We start from the raw sequence: 21,883 nt of genomic DNA on the forward strand, positions 1-21,883 counted from the left end.
AATTATGATTGGCCAAAATAATCAATAACTGGCCTTCATCCATCAGAGGAGAAATAAAGCACAGACGACAGAAAAAATGTATTGGGGAGCAAATTCCAGTGAACTTCTGTGGCTTTTCTCCCTTTTTCTTTAAATGAATAGTAGTTAACATAGTGCTATTCCTGCTGAAGGTATAAAATCAGCAACTTTATCAAGAAAACCACTTACACATTTTTTAATGGAAACCATACCACTTTTTGTCTTTACGGGAATTGAACACATCAGGTTTGTGCTGTGGACTAGGCTCTTAGGGTGTTGCCCTTCCTTTGAATAGGTGTGCACCAGTGATACACATCTTTAGGTGGTCAGTGGGATCTAGTGATGAGGTCTGATTTTCGTTTCCCAAACTAAACTCTATTGCAGACTGCAGAGTCTCAGTTTCGAGGTATGAGTGAGGGTGTGAAATAAGCTAAAAGACAAGCCTAGGCAAAGCTGTTGATGCAGAACTACAGGGAGCTACTGTGTTCCAAATCAGACCTGAAGTTTTTGTGAGCTCAGTTTACTGTCAGTGTCAACACGTAATGAGCCAGGCTTACAAAGTGTAGTTTACATCATACAGTCCCCTTCCTGCTTATGACAAAGGTGCAGTCACAGTACACAGGGTGTTATGTGTAGGATAGCCCCGTTTTCTGTTTACGTATTTGTTAGAGTTGAACAATGTTTTTCATGATATCATCACTGATCTGCAAGAGGGTTAAGGACAGACATTGGAGAAAGATTTCCAAATCTTCCTTTCTGAAGTAGAAGTAAACAGGTTGCGTAGGATGAAGCAAAATGTTTAAAATCAAAGAAAATATTCAAAATTAAGGTAGAGGTCACTCAGCCCAAATATTTTCTTCCATTTTTTCTTAGGGTCTAATACAGCTAAGAAAAAAATTCAAACTCTCTTGCTGAAGACAGACCATAATGGGTTGTGCTGCACGTATGGTATTTGAGGATACACCTTTTTATTTGAGCTGAGGCATTAAGTAAACAGAAAGCAAACTGGAGCCAGAGTTCTGCAAAGCTGTGTCTGCACAGGAAGCTCCAGAGGCAGAAAATGTTGTAGAGGTACTTTCTCTTCTTTTTTTTTCTATTTCTCTTAGAACATTAGTATGATTTTTTTATTCCTTTGAGGTGTTTTGCTAGTAAATCAAAGTATTTTTGTTCTCTATTTGTGTTTTAAAAGATACTGTGTTCTGACTTCAGGTTTAGTGATGTCAAAGGCAATTGGCTTTTCAATTGATCTCTTCAGACTTATAAATAATTTTGCAGTTGTTAATGCTTTGGTGTGTTTCTGTTTTTGTTTTTACATTGCCTTCATGGCAGTGAAAAGAAAATAATAAATACACAAAACTTTAGCTAGAAATCCAGTGACTAATTCCTATGACCTGGGTATTGTGTGTAATAAGTGTAAAAGAGAAGCATAAATCAGATAAAATGCTAAATATTTTGTAGATAATAGATTTAAAATAGTAGAAGAAGAAATCTTGATGTAATTTATAGACTATTTTAACCTTCACAGGTATTCTACATTTTCTGTATTTCTTTTCTATCTACGTTGATTAAAAGCCAGGACACAATCTTATTTAGCATCTTCAGTTTCTTCTTTGATATCTAAAACTTTTAGCTGCAAACTGCTAGGAAAGTGCTCTCAAGGCACAAGGATTTTTGCCCTTCTGACCTTCTGAAATACATTTATCTACCAATGTGATGTCGTAAACCTATTTTTATGCTTGTGCAAGGACACATTCATGAAAACATAAAGTACAAAGACGCACCCAAGTTTCTTCTTTTACTGTCATTTCATCATTGAGATTGTTTCCAGAATACTCTTTTCCTTTTGTGTTACAACCTGAAGTTGCTTTGGAAATCTTTCCTCAATAAAACTTCTGAGCACTTTTACCTGTAGGATGAGTTCTACTACCCTATTTCAGAGGTAGTAAGCTGCCTTCGTTTTTCAGCTCTTGCAGCAATTGAATAAGGGTTGCCAAGGCTTACTGAGAGTACAAATTCATTACTAGTTTCTGTTTCACATTCTGCTGTAATCTTTTTTAAATTTTAGACTTTTGAAAGGTGTTAATAGTTCTAAATTTGAAACGAAATTGAAATAAAGGGTCACCTTGAGTTTTTTCCTCTCAGGCTTCACATATTCCAGGAGTGCTTCACTAGTTAGAAATTCTTGTGAACTGTATTGGCAGGTTTTCTTGACTAAGCACATAAATGTAAACCGGACGTGTGCTTTATACATTTGGTCATCCCTGTGTTGTGTGGATGAAGCAAAAGATACTTCTGAAAGGGCCATTTAATTGTGACTGTACAAAGTGCTTCTGCTGTCTTCCTCTCTCATTCATATAGATTTTCTTCATTCTGCTATGGTAACCCCTGAGTGAGCGAGACATACGTGTGGTTAGTCACCATATTATGGTTATACAACATGTTACCACATCCTGTTTCTTAAATAACTGTAAAAAGGACCATTAAAAGCCATATTTTCTTTGTATTGCTATGTTCAGCCTGAACTAGGATCTGTTAAAAATCATAATCAATGCAGAGTGAATAATTAAAAAGGTTATGATCTTTTCAGAGAGTGCCATTGCAGGCTTTCATGCAGATGTGCTTTTCCAAGGCTACATTAGTTATCCTAAATCTAGATGCTGCTATTGCTTCTTTTCTTTTTAGAGGAGTAGAAGTTGTGGGAAAGCTGAGGTTTATCTTAATTATTACTTAGTTTTAGATACTGTTCTTATTAATTAGCATAGTTTAGATTGACATCTCTCATCTTTGCAGCCTTATAAGAATACTGATACCATAAAACAATTCCACATTGTCACAAAAATCTATCTTACATCTGAAAATATCAATGCATCTTTTATCCTCAAGGGACCAGCTATTGCTTCGTGTACTGGAACTTGGGGCTTGGGACTTTTAAGTTTATCAAACATTTTATTGCATCCTCCACTTAACTTCAATGGAAGATGGGCTCAGGAGCACAGCTATTGGCATTTTGGGCCTCAGTCACTGATATCAATGGTGGGTTATAGTTGAAAGGACTGTGCTCAGGCAGGAAGATAGAGGTTGCCTTTATATGTAAGGCTTCTATGAGGTCTCCACACAGCTTCTCTTCTCCAGGCTGAACAGCCCCAACTTTCTCAGCCTGTCTTCATGTGCTCCAGCCCCCTGATAATCCTCATGGCCTCCTCTGGACTTGCTCCAAAGGCTCCATGTCCTTCTTATGTTGAGGACACCAGAACTGTACACAATACTCCAAGTGAGGTCTCACAAGAGCAGAGTAAAGGGGCAGGATCACCTCCCCAGACCTGCTGGTCACGCTTCTTTTGATGCAACCCAGCACATGGGTGGTTTGTGGGCTGTGAGCGCACACTGAAGCCGGCTCATGTTCAATTTCTCGTTGACCAACACCCCAAGCCCTTCTCCTCAGGGCTGCTCTGAATCACGTCTCCACCCAACCTATAGCTGTGCCTGGGATTGCTCCGACCCAGGTGCAGGACCTTGCACTCAGCTTGGGTAAACATGAGGTTTGCATTGGCCTATGTCTCAGGCATGACAGGGTCTCTCTGAATGGCATCCCTTCCCTCCAGTGTGTCGATGGAACCCCTCAGAACCTCACACTTGTAAACACAGGTAAAAATAAATGTGTTTTCTCCTATAGATAATTTCTCTTATTTGTCAAAAGCATTCTGGATTTAATGTGTCCTGCAATGTGTTACCTGTTCATCTGGGCTTATCGTTATCCACAAGGTTGAAGGACTTTATCCAAGTCATTAGTGACTTGGGCCATTACGTGGCCATGAGCAGATCCAGATGGAATCTCACTGGTTATATTCTTGGAGTTCGATAGCAAATGATTAAAAACTAATCTTAAAGTCTGTGGTTATTTCCCCCCTTTCCCCTCCCCTCTTCTTCCCCGGTAGTTTTGACTCTCCCTGAAGTAGTTTCATTTACTTTCATTTACATTCATTTAATTTACTTTTGAAAATGTTATGATTTAATGTCAATAACATTCTTAGAACATATTACATGACCTGCTTCTTCTCCGTTTATGAGACTTGTTGCCCTGTTACAGAAATTAATAGCCAACATGTCAAAAATATAAAGCAATATAGCTTTAAAAACTATCTCTCTCCTTTCATGAATTTTTTTAAATTATAGTATTTTTTTCAGAATTTGTCTCTTCGTCATTTCTTGGTTTTTAAATATGAGCAATGTGGTCACCTCTTCACACATTTCTCACACGACTTCTGAGATTATGCAGAGGAAGCTAACAGCTCTGTTCTCAGGGTATCTTCATATGTACTTCCTCGGGCCCAGCTGTCACTATGGAGATAGGACTCATTTCACCTAAATTTAGCTGCTCATAAAATAGCCATCTATATCTGTGCAGGGTGTAGGTCCCTATCACAGTTAAGTGAGACTTAGTACGGTCAATGACCGATAGAGCACTCTTCTGGAGACATGTTGTACAAGCATACTTGAAGATGAGTGAACTGCAGTATTTCCAATTATTCTCAGACCTCTTCTTTTCCTATTTTAGATGAATTCTTTCTTACTGATTTTAGTTGTTAGTTGTGTAATTAGGGGTCATCCTTTTATGAAGAGTGATGGAAAATGTACCTCAGCCTTCTGCAGGTGAGCTGTCACTAGGTTTTTCTTTTCCTTACAGAGTTGTTTTCTTGCTATCCCTTATGTCCATTTCTTTGTGTAGTTAAATTTGTGCTTTATCCTTTCTGACTTTGTTTCAGCATCTTGTGCTATTCTTTCATGCTTGTCCTTAGGAGTTTGACCTGGTTTCTACTTGCTGTACATTTCTTTCTCGTGTTTCAGGTCATTGAAGACCATGTTGCTTAGCCAAGTTGATCTCTGACCATACTTCCTATCCTCCTACTGTGTGGGATTGTTTGTGTTTGTACCCTAAACATCATTCCTTTAAGGAACTGCCAACTCTACTGAATTCCTTCTGCTTTGCCCGTGTTTCCCATGAGAACTTAACCTTCCAGTTCCCAGGGTTTATTGGAGTCTTCTTGTATAGAGTCCATTGGGTTTGAATTGATCTTTTCTCTTGTCCCTCATCTAAAAATAATATACATTATCACATCACAGTTGCTCTCAACCAAATTACCTTTACCCTCATGTTCCCAACCATCCTCCTTCTTGGTTGCTTAGCAGGCAGCCTCTTGGCAGGCTGCTGTTGAAGGATTTGGCAGGCTCTGACAGCTGCTGTAGACCATACGCAGGGAGTGGTTAAATGCTGCTCATTATACCCAGAGACAGACACAGCACACTGCTTTGTAATATGCAACTGGAGATGCTTACCTAAACGTTCACAGGGAAACACTTGCATCTTTTAGTTGGATGTTTGATCAAAACAAAGACAAATACTCCGTTTACAGCATTTCAGATGCTCTTCTGGGAAAACATCTATGTGGATGCAGAAACGCTTTGCCCAGCCTTGAAGTCCAGGTAAGGAGAAGACAAAAACCTCTTCCCTATTTCCTTTGCAGACCTAGGCATAAAATTAAAGTACTGTGTCTCTTTGGATTGATCTTTCTTTGTCTAATCTTTATTTTCTATTTACCATCACTCAAAGGAATGGGAAATCTCCACTGAGGTTCTCTGATTGGTGAGTAAAATTGGATTGTTAATAGTTTTTCATGTTACCGTGATTTTCATAGTATAGTCAAATCTTCACAAAGAAAGATTTCTTTGTCACAGAGGTTTTTTGGGTTTGCTTTGGTTTTTTCATTTATATATTTAGAAATTGCCATTGAATCTCTCAAGAAATAAACCGAGACATTATTTAGCATGTGAAATCACACCAAGATGAAGTGAATCTACAGAGGATTTTTTTGGCAGTCTCTTTTTCATTGCCGTAGCTCTCCTCAGTTAAGAACAGGGGAGTTTAACATACAGCTAAAAGTTGGCTCTGCAAGGATTCTGGTGCCTGAATGAAGACATGGAAGCTCCCATTCACTTTCTGGCTTTCCTAATGGTAATATGCACCTTGACTCTTCTTGTTTCAATACAGTTTGCAGCTGCATAGGATTTTGTCAAGTGTTTAAGCAGAAATTCTCCATGCTAGGTATCTGCCTCAGGATAACTTTTAAAAGCCTTTGAGCAAAGATAATTTACATCTTTTTATACAGGGTGTTTGGAAACTATGCTCTTTTTTCTCATCCTAAATGGTTCCGGTGACCTCTCCTCTAAGAAGTACTTTGCAGGCTTTGGAAAAAGCATTTGAAAAATGAGGTTAAGGGAAGATTCCTCTTGTATATTCTCAGTGAAACCTTTGCTGGACTGAGGTGGCACAGGGGAGTAAACCATCCACTTTAAATAACAGGGCAAGCACGAGCAAGATTTTATGGGGGAAAGTTGGGGATCAGTGGTGAAATAGATTCAAGGAACGAAATCAGCAGGAAGAAATTGTGCCTTGATCAGTAGTGTGAAAAGGGATGTGGGAGGGAAAAGAAAGGAAAATGTGTCAGTATAGTTTGGGAGATACTAAAATAGATAGAGGAGCTGAAGTGCAGAGCCTGGGACTAGCTGAGTACAGAACTGAGAGCGAGAAGCAGTGTGGCTGTGTGGGAGGCTTGGAAGAAGGAAAGACAGATCTGATGAGCTGGGCTCGGAAGTGTGGGGGGCTGTGAGGCTGACTGAGGAGACTAAGGGAGGAGTCTGGCGGTGGGAGCCAGCAAAGAGCTGGCTTGTGCATGGGGAAGGCTGAACAGCAGAATCGGAGTGAGGTTGGATGGACATTTGGAAAGGTGGAAAACAGGATTTGCTGGGCAAGCTGACTGGACACAATACAAGGATGGCTTTTGGAGGTAAGGGTTTGCTTGAGTCCGGGTTAAAATTTAGCCTGAGGAGTGGAAGCAGAGACTGGGGAAGAAGGGGTCACACCTGGGGTGGTGGATGAGGGAAAAGCGTTGGTGCCCATGCAAATTATGTCCAGCAGGAGGGGAACTCAGTGTTGGAGAGCTGCTAGGGAGTGGGGTGCAAGGAGGTGGAATTGGGAGTAGCAGGAGTGGAAGGCTGGGCAGGCCGTGCTGATGGTGGGAGCAGGGGAAGCAGGGACAAGCTCCTTCAATGCCAGGGATGGCATCCTACATGCCTGAGCCTTGCCATTTTGTGGCTGTCAGCGGGTAAGTCTGACAAGCTTGGGTCTCGTTATTACTGATGCTGGGTCTGTTCAGAAGATAGGAACCTGCTGCACTGTCAGTTATTCCATTAGAGTATCATAAAATCAAGGGAGCCAAATGATTTACCACTGACAGTGATTGTTGTGCATGTTGTTATGATGCCACATAAATACATTTTTCGGTAGTTTTTTAACACTTGTGTTTAAGAAACAAGATATTCCACACAGCTTGACACATGCAGTTCACAGGATGGACATGCTCTTAAGATGCTCTAGGGCTGTGCAGTAGGATCCCCACTACCTACAGCAGATGAGGGAAGGTGTGCAGTGAGTCAGGCAAGAGGTTTTAGGATGAGAGTTGGAGTTCATTGTCTGCCACAATAATTCCACATGATGTGGAGCACCCACCTTTTCAGACACTCATTGACTGTCCATTGTTCATTTTCTGGGTGCTTGAGCAGGCTCTGAAAAACAGATTTGTAGATTTTTTGAGCATTCATATCTGTAACTGAATCGGCAAGACTATTTTGAACTTAGAGTGTACTGTAATGCTAAATACTCTGAGGTGTCAGCTCTTTAGTTTCAAGACTGTGCTGCCAAAAGCCAGGAGATACTTCACCTTATGCTCTCTGATTTAGCTCAAGCACCACTTTAATCCTTCTCTTTCCTCACTTCTTCATATTTGCTACTACATGTGCCATAGTATGATGTAAAAACATGTTTCATAAAGCAGATTTTAAACAGAACATTTCTGCTGAGCAGCTTGTCTCACAATATAGAGGAGACCAGAAAAGAAAGGAAAAATAGGCCTAGATTCTTGTAGGAAGGGAGAAGAATGCATACACACAGTTTGTCAGTAAGGATGTTTCAGGTGAAGAGGTATTTCTGTAAAAGAGCAGGCACCAAAACATTGGTGTAAGTACTTGTACATGAGCACAGGAGTCTTTGGAGGAGTATAACACAGGAAGAGTTGGGGAGAGCGAGAGTAGAGGTATGGCTTTGAAAATAAACAGTGTTGGATCCTGAAAATGAGGGTCAAAAGCTGGACTAGAATGATGGAAGGAGCTGATGGGATGGGTGCAAAAAGGAAACTAATTCAAGGAGAGACATTTTGTATGCACTGGAGTATAAGAAAAGAAAATGAGATAATGGCTGCAATCAGTTATGGTAGAGGGGTACTAGTGGAGGGAATACAAGAAGGCTATAACAAGGTGAACAGCAGCCAGGAGGTTGCCTGGGGGTTGTGTGCTAAGAGGCTGGACTATTACAGTCAGTCTGGCTATGCTGTTTGGTATGCAATAGCAGGAATGAATGAGTCAAGTTTACACAGGGAAGGGAAAAGCAGGAGGGGATCTAGGGTTGAGACAAGGTGGATAAACTTCAATGGCAAGGACAACATTGCTATTACTGACAATGACTGAGAAATATGGGAGGGGACTTAAGACACATGAAAAGCCAGAGACATAGTTATCAATATAGTGAGAAAAGCAGAGGGATTTTGTGAGGCCCCATCTCCCAGAAACAAGCCTGAGAGGAGGTTATTCATGGCACCGTAGCAGGAGTACATCATGTTCTAAGGTTTTCTTCCATACTCTCTTCTCTCCCTTTCTTCCTACTTTCCAAGTTTCTTAGGCTCATCTAGATTCCCTAAAAGAAAATGGTAAAGGTTGCTGTCCTATGGTTAGTTCTGTAGTGGTTTAAATGGCAGTTGATACGTGCATGGGATCTTGAATTACACATGTAGGTAAGAAGTCCCCACAGTCCATTACCAGGTAATGAAGCAGAGGGGGTGGACTTTGTTCTCATATTGTCTGTCAGGCCCCAAAAGCACTAACAGGGCACCAACTATCCCTGCCCAGCCCCCTTTGGGGCTTTTTTGCCATTGTGGATTTCTCCTACCCTGCCCACAGCCCATGTCAGCCCCTCAAGGGCCATCAGTCCCTGCCCCAGCGATGCTGCAGGTGGGCTGGTCCCCAGCTCCCCATGGCCCAGCCAGGCTGGGCCCACCCATGAGCTGATGGCACCATGGCTCTGCCTGATGATCTGGTTTCTTGGCTGAACCTGGCCACCATCTCCAGGTCTTCACCCTTCAGGGGTGCTGTTGGATCCAGGCTGGTCAGGCCCCTGCCACACTGGCCATGTGTTTATTGCACTTGTCTCCCAGCTCCCCATCCTGAAGGGAAGAGCTGTCCCTCACTGCTTCCTAACAATATCAGTGGGAAGTGGCCACACTTACAGAATCAAAAGCCTGTGGCCTTTCTGGCTACAACTACAGGAAGAAAAACAGAGACAAATTTGATCACACAAGTAAGGGTTGGGTTCCAGTGACTGCGGTGCATTTAATCTCTGTTTGTTAGAGAATTTTGCATAATCCTTTCTGTACTCATTGCCTTGAATTCGTTCTTCTCCATCTTCACCGAATTGCACTTCACGTCTATTCCACTCCCATTCTCAACCTCCCTTTCCCACAACATCATTTGAGCAGGCTACACAGCCTTTCTATTTCCCGTGGCCTGGGCTCTGCCACTCAGGTTGCTGCTCCCTGCCTCTCTGGGACGTTTTTTCTGTCAGACTCTGTGCTGCCTTTTCCCATGTACTCTTTTTTCTCCTCATTTTGGTTCTTTTCATCCCCAAATTGGCTCTTCCTTTAGCTTGCTCTTTTGTGGGCTGTTTGGTAATAGTTCTAGCACACTGGCAGCCTAACTGGTGTTGGCATCCCTGAAAAGAAGGGTTTTAAAGAGTGATTTTAGGTGAAAAACGTAATAGCTCTGTAGGTGCTTCAGAAATTTCTTTCAAAAAGGGGGGCAGCAGAGGAGAAAGCAGAAGCTGTTTGCTATTGGGGGCTAATGGTGGCAGGGGCTAGCAATATGACTGATCAGGAGGTAAAGGTGAGCTTTTAATACTGCATGAGAAATGACGGGTAGAGAAAAACGTTGGAAGACAAGACAAGGAGATGACATGGGATGAAATAGAGAAGGAGAATCTAAAAGATAGGCATGAGAAGATGATGTAATCAGAATAATAAGCAGTTTAATAGTGGCAATGAGGAAAGTAGCACTGCAGTTGCTGAGACCAGAGAGAAATCTAATGCAGTACGGGAGGGCTGAGATGTCCACTGCAGGGAACAAGAGTTTTAGCTTGTGCCTGTGTTGGAAGTTGTGACTTTGTACCCACCTAACTGCTGTGAAGAGTGCTATTCTGAGACACCCCTCTCAGTCTCTTCCTCAGTAGCCCGCAGTCTAGCTCATACGTTGTCTCCCTACTGAGATTGTACCTGAGCTTCCACCTACTGAGCACAACTCCTTTCAGCCCTTGCTGCTGCAAGTGAGATGATGTCAGACCTTGGCTCTTGTTGGCAAAATGACCTATATCAGATGGTTCTTCCAGCCCTTGACTGACTGTGGCCTGCTGGAGGTCCCTAATCCACTAATGATTTTCCAGCCTGCCTGCTGAGACTCCAATTTCTGGGGTCTCCCTCTTTCTCTCCTGTCCATCCATAGCGAGCTGTACAGGAACAAGGTGGGTACAGATTTGGGTGAGCAAGGGTCTTGCTTCTAAAGGCACAATTTACCCTGTTATAGCAGCACAATCAGAAGTTCATCCAGCAAAGCTTGTTTTTCCTGTTTGTTTTTTTATTCTGGCTGTTCCTGGGGGGTTTCCACACGTCATCCGCTCCTCACCTTCTGTGTACCCAGGTACATATCAGTATGTATGTATTTGCAGTTGTCTTTTTGAAGGGATTAGCAGGGTTTAAGTACAGAATGGGACTCAGCGACTGAGAATGTTATCTGTTTCCAGAGATTTACCTGCCTTCCACTGAACTGCGCTACTGGTACCTTTTTTAACTTCTGGCTTCAAATGTATCAGGAACACAAAAAAGTGTTGTAAGTTCATTCTTTTAATCTGGCAAGTCCCACTTATCATCAAGTGGGGTGCAGAGGATCACCCCGTATGCTCAGCTGTGACCAAGGCCTGTCTGCAAAAAATGAGCTTGAGACACGTCTTTGTAAGTTTATCAGCAGGAGACTTTAAATCCTTATCGGACTACTTAGTTAGTTTACTTGGAGCAAATAGTATGCCAATATAACTGATATTAATGTGTTTCTGAACTACGCTTGTATGTATTTATTTACACATCCATATAGTTCAGAAATATATACACACACGAGTGTGTGTACATGAATTTCAGTACTTGGGTAATAGGTGCCATATACAAAGACTTAACATTATTCAACATTTCCAGTTATAGGACTTCTAATTTTTTTAAAGATTGTTTTTTTCAGACTGATTTTTTAATACTTCTTTACAAACTGCAGTTTTTTCAATTGGTTCAGGAGAATGGATTAAGGAATGCTATATTATGAATTATTGTTTTAGTAGTGCAAGGACAGAATGATGTACCAGTGATAGCTGTTCAAGGCGACGCAATGTATTCCCTGGGTGCTTGGTCGCGTGATGTGCAGGTCGTTTACTTACTTGACTTTCTCGTTAAAACATCTTTGGACTGTCTATTTCCTAATTGAAAGCGTACTAGAGATTCTATATCAGACCTTGTTTTCATCAGGGGAAAAGGAACTCATTACAAACCCAAGGTTGGTGGTTGGGTAAGTGTGAGTGGTTGTGGTGTGGCTGCATATGGTATGAATAGTTAAAGTCCAGACCATGAACAGACGTATAGGATAGTTGCAGAAGGTCTAGTATCACAAAATGAAAAGCAAGTATGAGGTGAATGAACCAACAGAAAGCGATTTAACGGATAAAGTTATCTGATAACTCAAGCATACGACAATTCTGTGAGTGCACTGGAAAAGTACCCTCTCACTGAGATAGAAAACTCTTCTGTGTCAGATGATCTAGCTTGACATACAGGGATGTGCAAGTAGGTTTCCAGTCACTCCTCCACACCCAATGTAGCACACAAAAAAAGGGGATGTTGAAAGTAATTCAAAGCAGAAAATTGTCATAAATTTCTTGAAGGGAACAGAAGAATGGAAAGAATATTTTATGATCAGCAAACTTAAGAACAAAGACACAAACAACATGATATAACTTATTTTGGTTTTGTTATGAGGAGCGTGTATAGAAGGAAGAAAAGAATCTTAACAATGGATTAGCAGAGAGAGATGGTAGAATTATCAGCAGTGCAAAGAAAGTTGAAATTCAATAAAACCCACTCATTTTATGAAGGCCTCGGGCCTTTTTCCCTGTCTTGCATGAACGTAAGATGATTAGCATTGCTTTCTCCAATGATCTGTTCTCCGTTTGATACCACTCTTGGCTTGAGCAATTATGGATTATGTTATAGGAAATGGATCTCACCACACTGACATACTATTTTTGTTTGGATTTGGTTGATTAAGGTAATAACATTGATATAGTGGATTTAGAATTGTATAAAGCATTCAAATTGATACTGCAGCATATTTTGGCTAAGAAACTAGAAAGCTGATCCATCACATCAGCTGGACACACATTGGAGGAATTGAACACTCCCTAACACACAGGCCTCAAAAAATCTCATCACCTAATAGAAATCCTTCTGAAAGGGTTCTGCAAGAAAGAGTTCTATGAGGATCATTCCTCTTACTGCCTGGTAGTAATGTCCAAGAAAGTCATAAAAGGATTTCTAATGAAAGCTGCAGAATCTGGTAAGACATGCAGAGCTGGACACATTAAGCCATAGCGATGTATGGTTGATCTATAATGATGTGATCTGAAGAACAAGCAAAACCCAATTATATGCTTCATTAAAAATGAAAACCAAAAAAATCTACAACTCTCCCCCCAACTATGTGTAACAAGAACAAAGCAGATTAATGCCCTATAATGAGTTTTTAGTAATTTCTCCTCCCTCTGGGTATATGTTTGTTTCAAAGAGACATTTAGATCTCTATTTGCTGTGTTACTTTTCACTATAAGATATTTCTGGCTTTTTTTTTTGAGTTCTGTGGTACTGTCATTCTCCTTTGCCTGTGGGAGTCTGTTCTGCTGCCCTTTGGTTACAGCAGAACTAGACTATTATGGAGTTGTTGTGTTAATAGACTCACCACACCTTGACTGAGGAATGCCTTGTAGTTACCCACTTACCTTAAATCACACTTAATTCTGGGTAGGATGAGGTAAAATGCAAATAGAAGGATTAATTCCTTACGTCTAAACCAGACAACACAATTACAAATATCTGGAAAACACATAAGTGAAAAAATAGAAGAAAAAGTTCATCTGATCTACTGACACTGAATGTATCACGAAGGTGGTTTTTAGTTTGGATTTCCCTCCCCTCCCCTTTTTTCATTTCCAGGTGACTTGTCCCTCTTCTGACAAAACAGCTCTCAGAATTTTCTTTCCTCCTATTCCTCAGGTTGCTCTTAGGTGGTTTTCATCCCTGAAGACCTTGCATTGTACAGAACTCCGTATTGCAGTGCCCCATCAGAAAACGTCTTCAGAAGAAGCCTTTGGACTTCACCTTCAGGTAGGTTCTCTGAATTGTCATGTTGATCTCACTTGATATTGGATGGCTTTAGCTCTTACATCCAGTCTGCACTTTGATGTTTTCTAAGGGGTCCAGACAGATTTTACCTGTCACCTTTTAGCTTGTTCTATCCCTGCTTATGGTCTGGCTATTCTCCTGAATTAAAATAAGGATTCTTTTGCTTCCACAAATATGCAGATGTCTTAGAAGACGTCTCCTGTGTTTCCCTAGCTCATAAACAACTTCTTTCCCTCAAGGAAGCAAGTGTCCTCTGGTGACCCATTGACACGTTTCAACATGAAATGTGTTTTACAGCAGACCTTATATTCTGTACCAGTAATTTAATTAACAAATATATATGATAGAAGTATCTAAATAGGGTAAATTATCTAGTTAATTTTCTGATTTCTGAGACAGGTATGATAACAGTAACTACTCTTACACCCTGAAGTGACAGCATTTAAGGTAAATGAAGCCTAACTTCTTTCTCCTAACCATATTCTAACAAGGAGTCCCTTTACAGAATTGTTTAGTGTCCTATTTATTTTAATTGCTACACAGTATGAAATAGTATCTTCAAACCACTTGTGAAGAAGAATATAAAGGGATCACCCAGTCTTGGACCTCGTGAGTTCAATGAACAACCTATCTTGACTTTAGCTGGCCTTGAAAGTAGCCTTTGATGCATTAGAAATCAATAGATAACATGATGAAGGGAGAATTGATGTGCAGCGTAGCAAAGGCTAAAGGCTGAAGATTAAACCATGTTTTTTCTCGTAGCCTTTATAGTAGTCTTATTCAGCCAAGAAAACACAAAAATATTGGCTAAATACGATAGTACGTAAAAATACTACTATTGATTTGAATTGAATATAACACAAGTAAATTATTAATATATGTGACTGCAGATGTGTTCATAATGATGTTTACAGGTCAGAGAGAATGAACAGTCATCCCTCTCCATTTCACAGGTCGTGCCTAAACTAAGAAAGATTTAATCATGAGTAATGCTGTTAACTGTCTGAGTTTGAAGATATTTGGGTAAAGATGTGTGACCTAATAATCACCCATCACCCCTGAAAGGAAGAAGCCCTATGTGCAAGTACATTTTCAGCAATTTAACTAGTGCTGCCTCTAGTGCTCTCTCAGAACACACAAGAAGAGTTTCCATTATGGCAGTTCCATTCCATATGGAACATATGTAATGTTCCATACATGAACATTATGGAGTTCATGTACATCCACACTGAGGGGGTGAGGGGCATCACAAATAAGTTCCAGAGTAGTCCTGTTGTATCTCCGTAAAAACAAAACAGAAAGAAGTTTAAGTTACATCCTTAAGAAATCCAGGCAATGATGTTTTTATTGCCAGCAGGTTCTGGGTGAAAAAATGAAAAGTGGAAAAGGAAGATGGTGTTGTTTGACTTTTTTGATGGTGCAGACTTTATGGGACAGAAATAGAAAGTCACATTTGCCAGTAGTTACGGTTTTGCACTTAACTTTGCTATTTCAAACAAAAAATGATGAAAAGCATGCTACTGAAAGCTTTCTAATGGGGGCAACACAGGAAGTTTGCATAGAGGTCTTAGAAAACTCTCTTCAGGAAGTGCAAACGGACAGAATGAATGAGCACAGGAGAGGGAATACGTTGCGTGTTGGACTGCATTGGTCTTCTCTCCTTTTATCTGGGGTAATGGGTAGACTTGCTGATCTTAAAGGTCTTTTCCAACCTAGCTGATTCTATGATTCTAACATGGGACAGACATCTCCTTTCCTGTTGTTTCCTCTGCTCTGTTTCTATATGCTGCCTGCCACAGTGAAACATTTGGGAGCTCTTATGCTGCAGCAATAATGACAGCAAACATTATTTTGTTTGGGAGAGAGAGAGAATGAGACAATTCATCTGTTATTAGCAGTTAGGATTCTCTGGATTGTGGATTCTCCTGCATATTTATTGATTATATTGATTTATTTGTACAAAATGGAACAGGGCAAGAGATGGGAAGAATCTCATCCTGAATGTATCGTAGGCTTGCAGATAAGCCTGTTGCAGGTTACAGAAAACTTTGTACTCCCAGATTCTAACAAGTAATGTTATTTTTTAAAAGAATACAACTCTGTAATCATAAACGAAGTTATTATTACACGATGTGAAGGGATAGAAAGTTTGCTTGGCTGGAACACCATATTTACATGAGGAGAAGGGGGAAGCATTTGCTCATACGCAGTCCATTGTTCTAAGAATGTATGTTTTATGTTTTCTAATACTTTGAAATGGTCATATTATGTATCTGTTTAGCCTAACAGTATAATTGTGGTGAGCTTTTTCATAGGAGAATTTTTACTTATTAGCAAAGCCTGTTTTTATAGGGTTTAAAAGGTCTTTCTGCTGTTATAAAGTCTGTAAGGGAATACCCTGTTATCTTTGTTATATCAGTCATATAAAGTCTAACTTGTATTGTTTTTCCTTGTTGACAGAAAGGCAGATTTCCACTTTAGAGTTCATGTCCTCCTCCTTCCCGTGAAAATAATATGAACCAGAAGGTGTTAATTTTCCTTCTCCCAAATTTTATTTTTGGGATATTTCTTTTTGGCTTTTTTTGTAAGAGGCAAAAAAACCTAACAGGTGAGTAAAGAATTTACCAACAAGAAGACTGAATGTATTCTAGAACCAGGGGTACCTTTCCCAAACATTTTAGAAAGTAACTATGGAGCCTAAGTGGTAAACAATGTTGTGAAAACATCCAAGGCCCTGCCACTGTGATAGCTAGCTTAGCAGTATATGAGAGGAAGAGCACTACAAAGGGCCAGTTGACATTAGAAGTGTCAGAACATCAATTTTGCTTAAAGTAACACTGCTAACATGTTGAAAGTTTTCATTTTAACAGACTTTTCGCTAAGCAGGATAGTTTACTGTGTGTTTGCCATGGTGGAGTCTGGTGACAGTAAACAAAAAATGGATTTTAGCATCTTCATTAGTTTTTGTATGCAGGATGATAGAATGAGTGCTATGATTGTCACAAAGAGATTTAAATAAGTCTATTTCACACTGATGGTTTCAAGTTCTTTCTTGGTTGCAGGTGGTTTTCCTGATCCCGCTGAAGACTGGCTGGCAATTCAGAATGATCGCAAAAGCACACTGGCTTCTGTCTGTCTGAAGAACAGTCTCCTCAAATTAAGAAGCAAATTGGATTCTCAGGTTGCAAGCCAGCTCTTTGTGGAGCACAGACATAAATTTATCTACTGTGAGGTGCCCAAGGTAGGCTGCTCCAACTGGAAGAGAACTATTTTTCTTCTCCAAGCAGACTTAAATGCTGAAGCTTCTGAAATTGAGCATGACCACATCCACCAAACCTCGGTGATCAAGAGGCTGGTGGCTTACCCTCCTGCCATGCAAAAACAATTTCTGAACAATTACACCAAAGTGATGTTCACCAGACATCCCTTTGAACGGCTGGTTTCAGCTTACAGAGACAAACTTCTGCACTCTGAGCCATTCTACAGTGGCACTGTTGCTGATGAGATTAAGGCAATGTTCAGGAAAAACAAAAATTCGTCTGGAAAAGTGAGTTTCCAGGAGTTTGTCAATTTCATTGTAGCAAAACCACCAAATAGTCTTGACATTCACTGGAAACCGATGTTTCTGCTCTGTGATCCTTGCAACATTCACTATGATATTCTGGGTAAGTACGAAACTCTTAGGTTAGATTCTGAGCATGTTCTGGAGGCCATTGGAGCACCAAAGAGCCTGCACTTCCCCGACTTGAAGAGGTATGGCTCGGAGAAACGAACTAATGGTGATATCACTTTGGAGTACCTCAGACAGTTGAACTCAGAACAAATTGAGAAGATCAAAAAATTGTATCAAATGGATTTTTTCTTATTCAACTATACTATGGAATATGAGGATTATTTTTCCCTGAATGACTAACGTAGGTTAAACAAAGAACAGTTTGTTTTGTACAAAATGGGCTGAACCTGTCCTCACAGTGCTTGATAGGTGGGTTGTTGACTGACTGCTGCTGAGATTCTGCTGGTGGTTGGAGACATGGTTAATCATCCTAAGCACTCTTATAACAAATCTCTGCCATGATCTGTTGTACTGTACAGTACTTTACCTATATGAAATGATTGTCTTCTGGTTGATCGTTAATGGCATATGTTTGTTTTGTGAAGATTGTTTATAAATAATAGATCTTGTCTGTTGGTAAAAGGTAGGGGAAGGATGGAGAATGTTGCTTTTCACAATGAATATTTTTAGGACATAATGTTTTTTTACATTAAGGACTTTAACTTTTTATTAGAAAAAGACATAAGAAGCAATAAGTTACCTGCTTTAGAGTCAAACCACTCTTTGTCTGCAAGAGCCTCAATCATGAATCCTGTAGAAAAGAAGCAAATAACTTCAGATGCTTGAAGCTGTGTTGCACGGAACTTAATGCCTGATTATATTCTCTTTTAGCAGTGCTGTCACCACAGCCCACCAGCCTTATCCCTCAAGCAGCTTAGTTGGCAGCAATCCAGCCAAGGTTTCCCTTATATCTCTTTAAAATCTTCTGATGAGCAGCAAGTCTGGTGTTCCTGGTGACTTTACAAACTCTTTTCACCACCTTTGTGAGCATTATGGTCGGATTTAAGGGGGAGGGCCTGAAAAATGTATCTTTTTTTGAGAGAAGTAGTTAGAGGTACCCTCTAAACTGTACAACTGAGGTGTTGCAGGATCTAAACCTTCAGTGGAAAGGTGACTCTTCTCTGTCCTCCAAAAGCACTTACCACCCAGTCAGCTGACGGGGCAGTCAGCACAGGCAGGACAGTGTTTGGGCTTTCCCAATTTGTGCCTGCTGGAGCCCATGAGCCCTCGGGACCTGCCTGAACATGGCACTTAGGTGTAGCTGGGTAACTTCAGGTACTACATTTGTTCTGCCTGCTGCTTTCTCACCTCACAGGAGATTGAGTGCAAAGAAATTGGTTGTAGAATGATGGTGAGGGGAGCAATGAAGCATGTGCGAGAAGCAACTCAAGTCATTATCCACTTCCTAGGTGGCTTTGCTTTTAGATCTATAACTGCTATTATATTGAGACTTGCTCCATTTTTTGAAAATCTATTGCCTAGTCGCACTGGAAATTAATTTGTGATCATATTAATCGTAGCAAGTTTTAGAAACTGAGTATTAGCACCACCTTTAGGGGATGTCGCTCTCTCAGGAGCTAACTTGAAAATGTCTCAAATCACTTAGTTCCTATCAGCTATATCTGCAAATGTGCAAAGGCTGGCAGGCAAGTCCTGGATCCAGACTTGGCTCACAGCTTCTAATTACATAGAAAATGACAGGGACAAAATAACTTAATCACACTGCAGCCACCAATCTGTACAGCCTTTGCTGCCAGCAGCATGGCCAAGGGAGAAGGAAAAGAAGGCTGGTAAAAACGGATGCAATGGGATTTGGGTCATGAGGTTTGTGAAGAGAGCTTCCAATGCAGGGTGGTCTACCTCAGTGGGAAGATGCAGTGATATATTGAACATCAGCTGGAGACACTGATGGGACCACAGTGTCAGGAGGAGGCAGAGGAAGAAGCTCGCTACATCCCTCCTTGATGGCAGATGGCACACAAAGCCAGGACTACAGTTCGGTACATCTGGCAGCTCTTGCATGGCTGACTCTTCCGTAAATGGGGCAGCTTTGGCACAGGGAGAGATCCAAATTGAGAAGGCCAAGCAAGAACAGCAAAACAGGGGTTTTTTTTGTTTAAAATAGCTTGTGATTTTATGTGGAGTGATTCATGGTTCTGGATCTCACCTTTACCACCACCATATTTGGTGTCGCCACAGTCCTGCTATCCCCTGATACTGGACTGCTCATGCTGCCCTGGCAACCCTGTAATTCATGTGGATTTCTTTTACTTTTGAATTGTGCTGAGGCAGAGGAAGCTGGAAATGACTCCTGTCAGGAGGCTTCCATCACGTGGCTATGCAGAGGGCTGCAGTCTCTCTCTCTCCCCCCCTCTCCCCTGAATCAGAGCCATCTCCAGCTACCTGCTCCTACTTTCTTTGTCAGATCATGCAGAGGAAGAGGGGAATAAGATTTGCTTCATAACTTGCTTCTACATGACAGATCCCTCCAGAGCTATAAGTATATCTAAAGCTGTAAGTATATCTAAAGACACTTTAATTTTCTGGCACCAACAGCCAGCCTAGGAAAACTCTGAAGAAATGATACTGACAGTTTGATAAGTGTCTTTCTTATCAGCACTTAAGTAGTTAACACTCCCCTCCAGTTTCTTGCTGTTAGATGCGAGTTGCTTTCTATTCTTAATTCCTCTTTCACACAGGATCTCATATTCTTCCTACAGTGCTGACAGAAAACGGATGGCTAATTCATTCATCACAAGCACTAGGCAGTAACAGAGGCTATCTACTGGTGCAGAAAAATCTCTTAACTATTCACAGTGGACTTTCAGATTTGACATTTGCCTATAGGAAACTGTAAGTAGCACATTGCCTGGAACCACTGGCTGCTGTAATGCTGTTAACTGGTTTGGATCTCAACAAAAGAAACCTGCAGAAGATGTGTGTGCATGTGTGCACATATAACAGCAGTTTTAGGAAGCAGTGTGATAAAAGTTGTGCATTACCAGTGCTAACAAAATGAGCATAACAGGCTGATATCTGTTGGAAAACAGAAAAAAATGGACATTACCTCATAAAGGATATTGTAGCATTCCCATGTAGGCATCTTTTAATGCTCAACCCAATTTACTGCATTTCCATTTCTGTGAGCTTGAGAATACTTCCTCACATCCCCCACCCAAGAGCTGCTGTGCTGTGGTGCAGGAGTATGTAAGAGCTCTGCAATATGCCTCAGAGTTAATGAAAACAATGGCCACTTGCTGTATGTTGTAAAAAGCTTTCACAGCTTGTGAAGATGGGCACGGAAGTTCAGGCTGAGCTGAAAACATGCATCTGCAGGAGAAAATTGCGAGGTCTTTAGTAATTGCATTGAGTTGGTTGTATTTTTTAATGATAGCTGTCAAGTGCTTGTGGAAAACTGTGGTTTATAATATTTCCTAATGTGTGAGCAATAGAGCAGAGTGGGGACTGTAGCACCTTATTTATTTCCCAGGTGAACCCCAAGACTCATTCCACTGGACAGCATAGTAAGTTTGCTGATGAAAGGGCTTACTGTTTTTTCATTCTTGATATTGTAATGTAATAAAAGTTGATGAAGACTCTGGAACTTGTCCTACAGCCCGCAAGAGCTGCAAGACACCTGTAAACTTTATCTCTCTTCATGTCTCTTCATGTCCTGGGAGAGAGCTCTCCTGTACAGCCTTCCCTACAAGTGTACTGTGTAAAACAAAGGCTCTAAGCTGAGCCGGCATCCTTCCTGTCTTTGCCTAAAGAACCCTCATTGGAGCTTCTTTCCTTTGGATGCTGACTCTGGGTGATGTTTTCGTGGGAGGGTGGGTGCTTGCAGTTGGGAGTGGGGGTGGAGGGCTGTGGTGGGGCTTGGGGCTCAGGTTCTGTGGTGGATTCAAAGGGGTAGCAGGTGCTATATCTAATCTTCTGGTTTAATGGTATATGCCTGTGATATGGCCATTGCTATGTTTTGTTTCTAATTACCTTAATAAACCATAGTGAGTTAACACATTAATCTGTTTGTTCATCCTTCTCAGTAACGTCTGTTTAATAAAAAAGACCTGGAGGTGTTCCATCAAATCATAACATAGGGCACATCCTGTTAGACAACAATAAACAGAAGGGCACTTGGCTCTGCTTTGGTACATTAATATAAAGCTGTCTCACAGGACTTTTCAAGAACTAGCAAATACTAATGAGTGTTCCCATTTGGAGGAAAAATGGAGTTAAGTGGGAAAAGAAAAGGAAACAAATCTTGTGAAGTCAAGCTTGCAGCTTTCCTACAAATCCATCTATAAGCAGGGAGGAAATAAGAGAGATTTTCCTATTCTCATGGATGTCCACGCAGACAACCTTTCAGGATAGGTATCCACAAACCTGACACCACGCTTTCTTTGTGGAAGTATAACATAGAGATCTGGTAGTTGATCAGTGCATGTCAGCAATGGAGACCATATCACCAGTTGTTCCTTGAAGCAGGCATTTCCTCCATTTAGAAGTGATGATTCTGCCCATCAGCAATCCTAATTTTTCGCAGTGTGAGTCTTAACATGCTAACTGTGACTAGTGGTTTCTTGTTCAGAGAACTTCCCAAAGCAGG

General features: G+C 40.9%; 1 protein-coding gene across 3 annotated transcripts; it reads left to right on the top strand.

Annotated features, from left to right (window-relative positions):
* Window positions 1-5,314: 5,314 nt before the first annotated feature.
* LOC115606219 (carbohydrate sulfotransferase 8-like) lies at window positions 5,315-21,298 on the top strand. Of its 3 annotated transcripts, none has more exons than XM_030481744.1 (4): window positions 5,315-5,499; window positions 13,536-13,646; window positions 16,125-16,272; window positions 16,727-21,298. In XM_030481744.1, the coding sequence occupies exons 3-4, from the start codon at window positions 16,179-16,181 to the stop codon at window positions 17,575-17,577; spliced, it is 945 nt and encodes a 314-aa protein (XP_030337604.1). In that variant the 5' UTR covers window positions 5,315-5,499; window positions 13,536-13,646; window positions 16,125-16,178; the 3' UTR covers window positions 17,578-21,298. The 3 variants fall into 3 exon arrangements, with proteins under 3 accessions (XP_030337604.1, XP_030337603.1, XP_030337605.1); XM_030481743.1 differs by lacking the exon at window positions 5,315-5,499 and adding an exon at window positions 6,514-6,860 and having other exon boundaries at window positions 16,727-19,375; XM_030481745.1 differs by lacking the exon at window positions 5,315-5,499 and adding an exon at window positions 6,514-6,860 and having other exon boundaries at window positions 16,129-16,272; window positions 16,727-19,375.
* Window positions 21,299-21,883: the final 585 nt, after the last annotated feature.

The sequence above is a fragment of the Strigops habroptila genome, chromosome 4, assembly GCF_004027225.2.
Source record: "Strigops habroptila isolate Jane chromosome 4, bStrHab1.2.pri, whole genome shotgun sequence".
Lineage (NCBI taxonomy): Eukaryota > Metazoa > Chordata > Aves > Psittaciformes > Psittacidae > Strigops > Strigops habroptila.

Bases quoted from the DNA above. Each gene is read 5' to 3' on its own strand.
- LOC115606219 (XM_030481744.1), top strand. From the start codon at position 16,179: ATGAACCAGAAGGTGTTAATTTTCCTTCTCCCAAATTTTATTTTTGGG. The intron at 16,273-16,726 runs GTGAGTAAAGAA...TCTTGGTTGCAG, and splicing joins GAGGCAAAAAAACCTAACAG to GTGGTTTTCCTGATCCCGCT.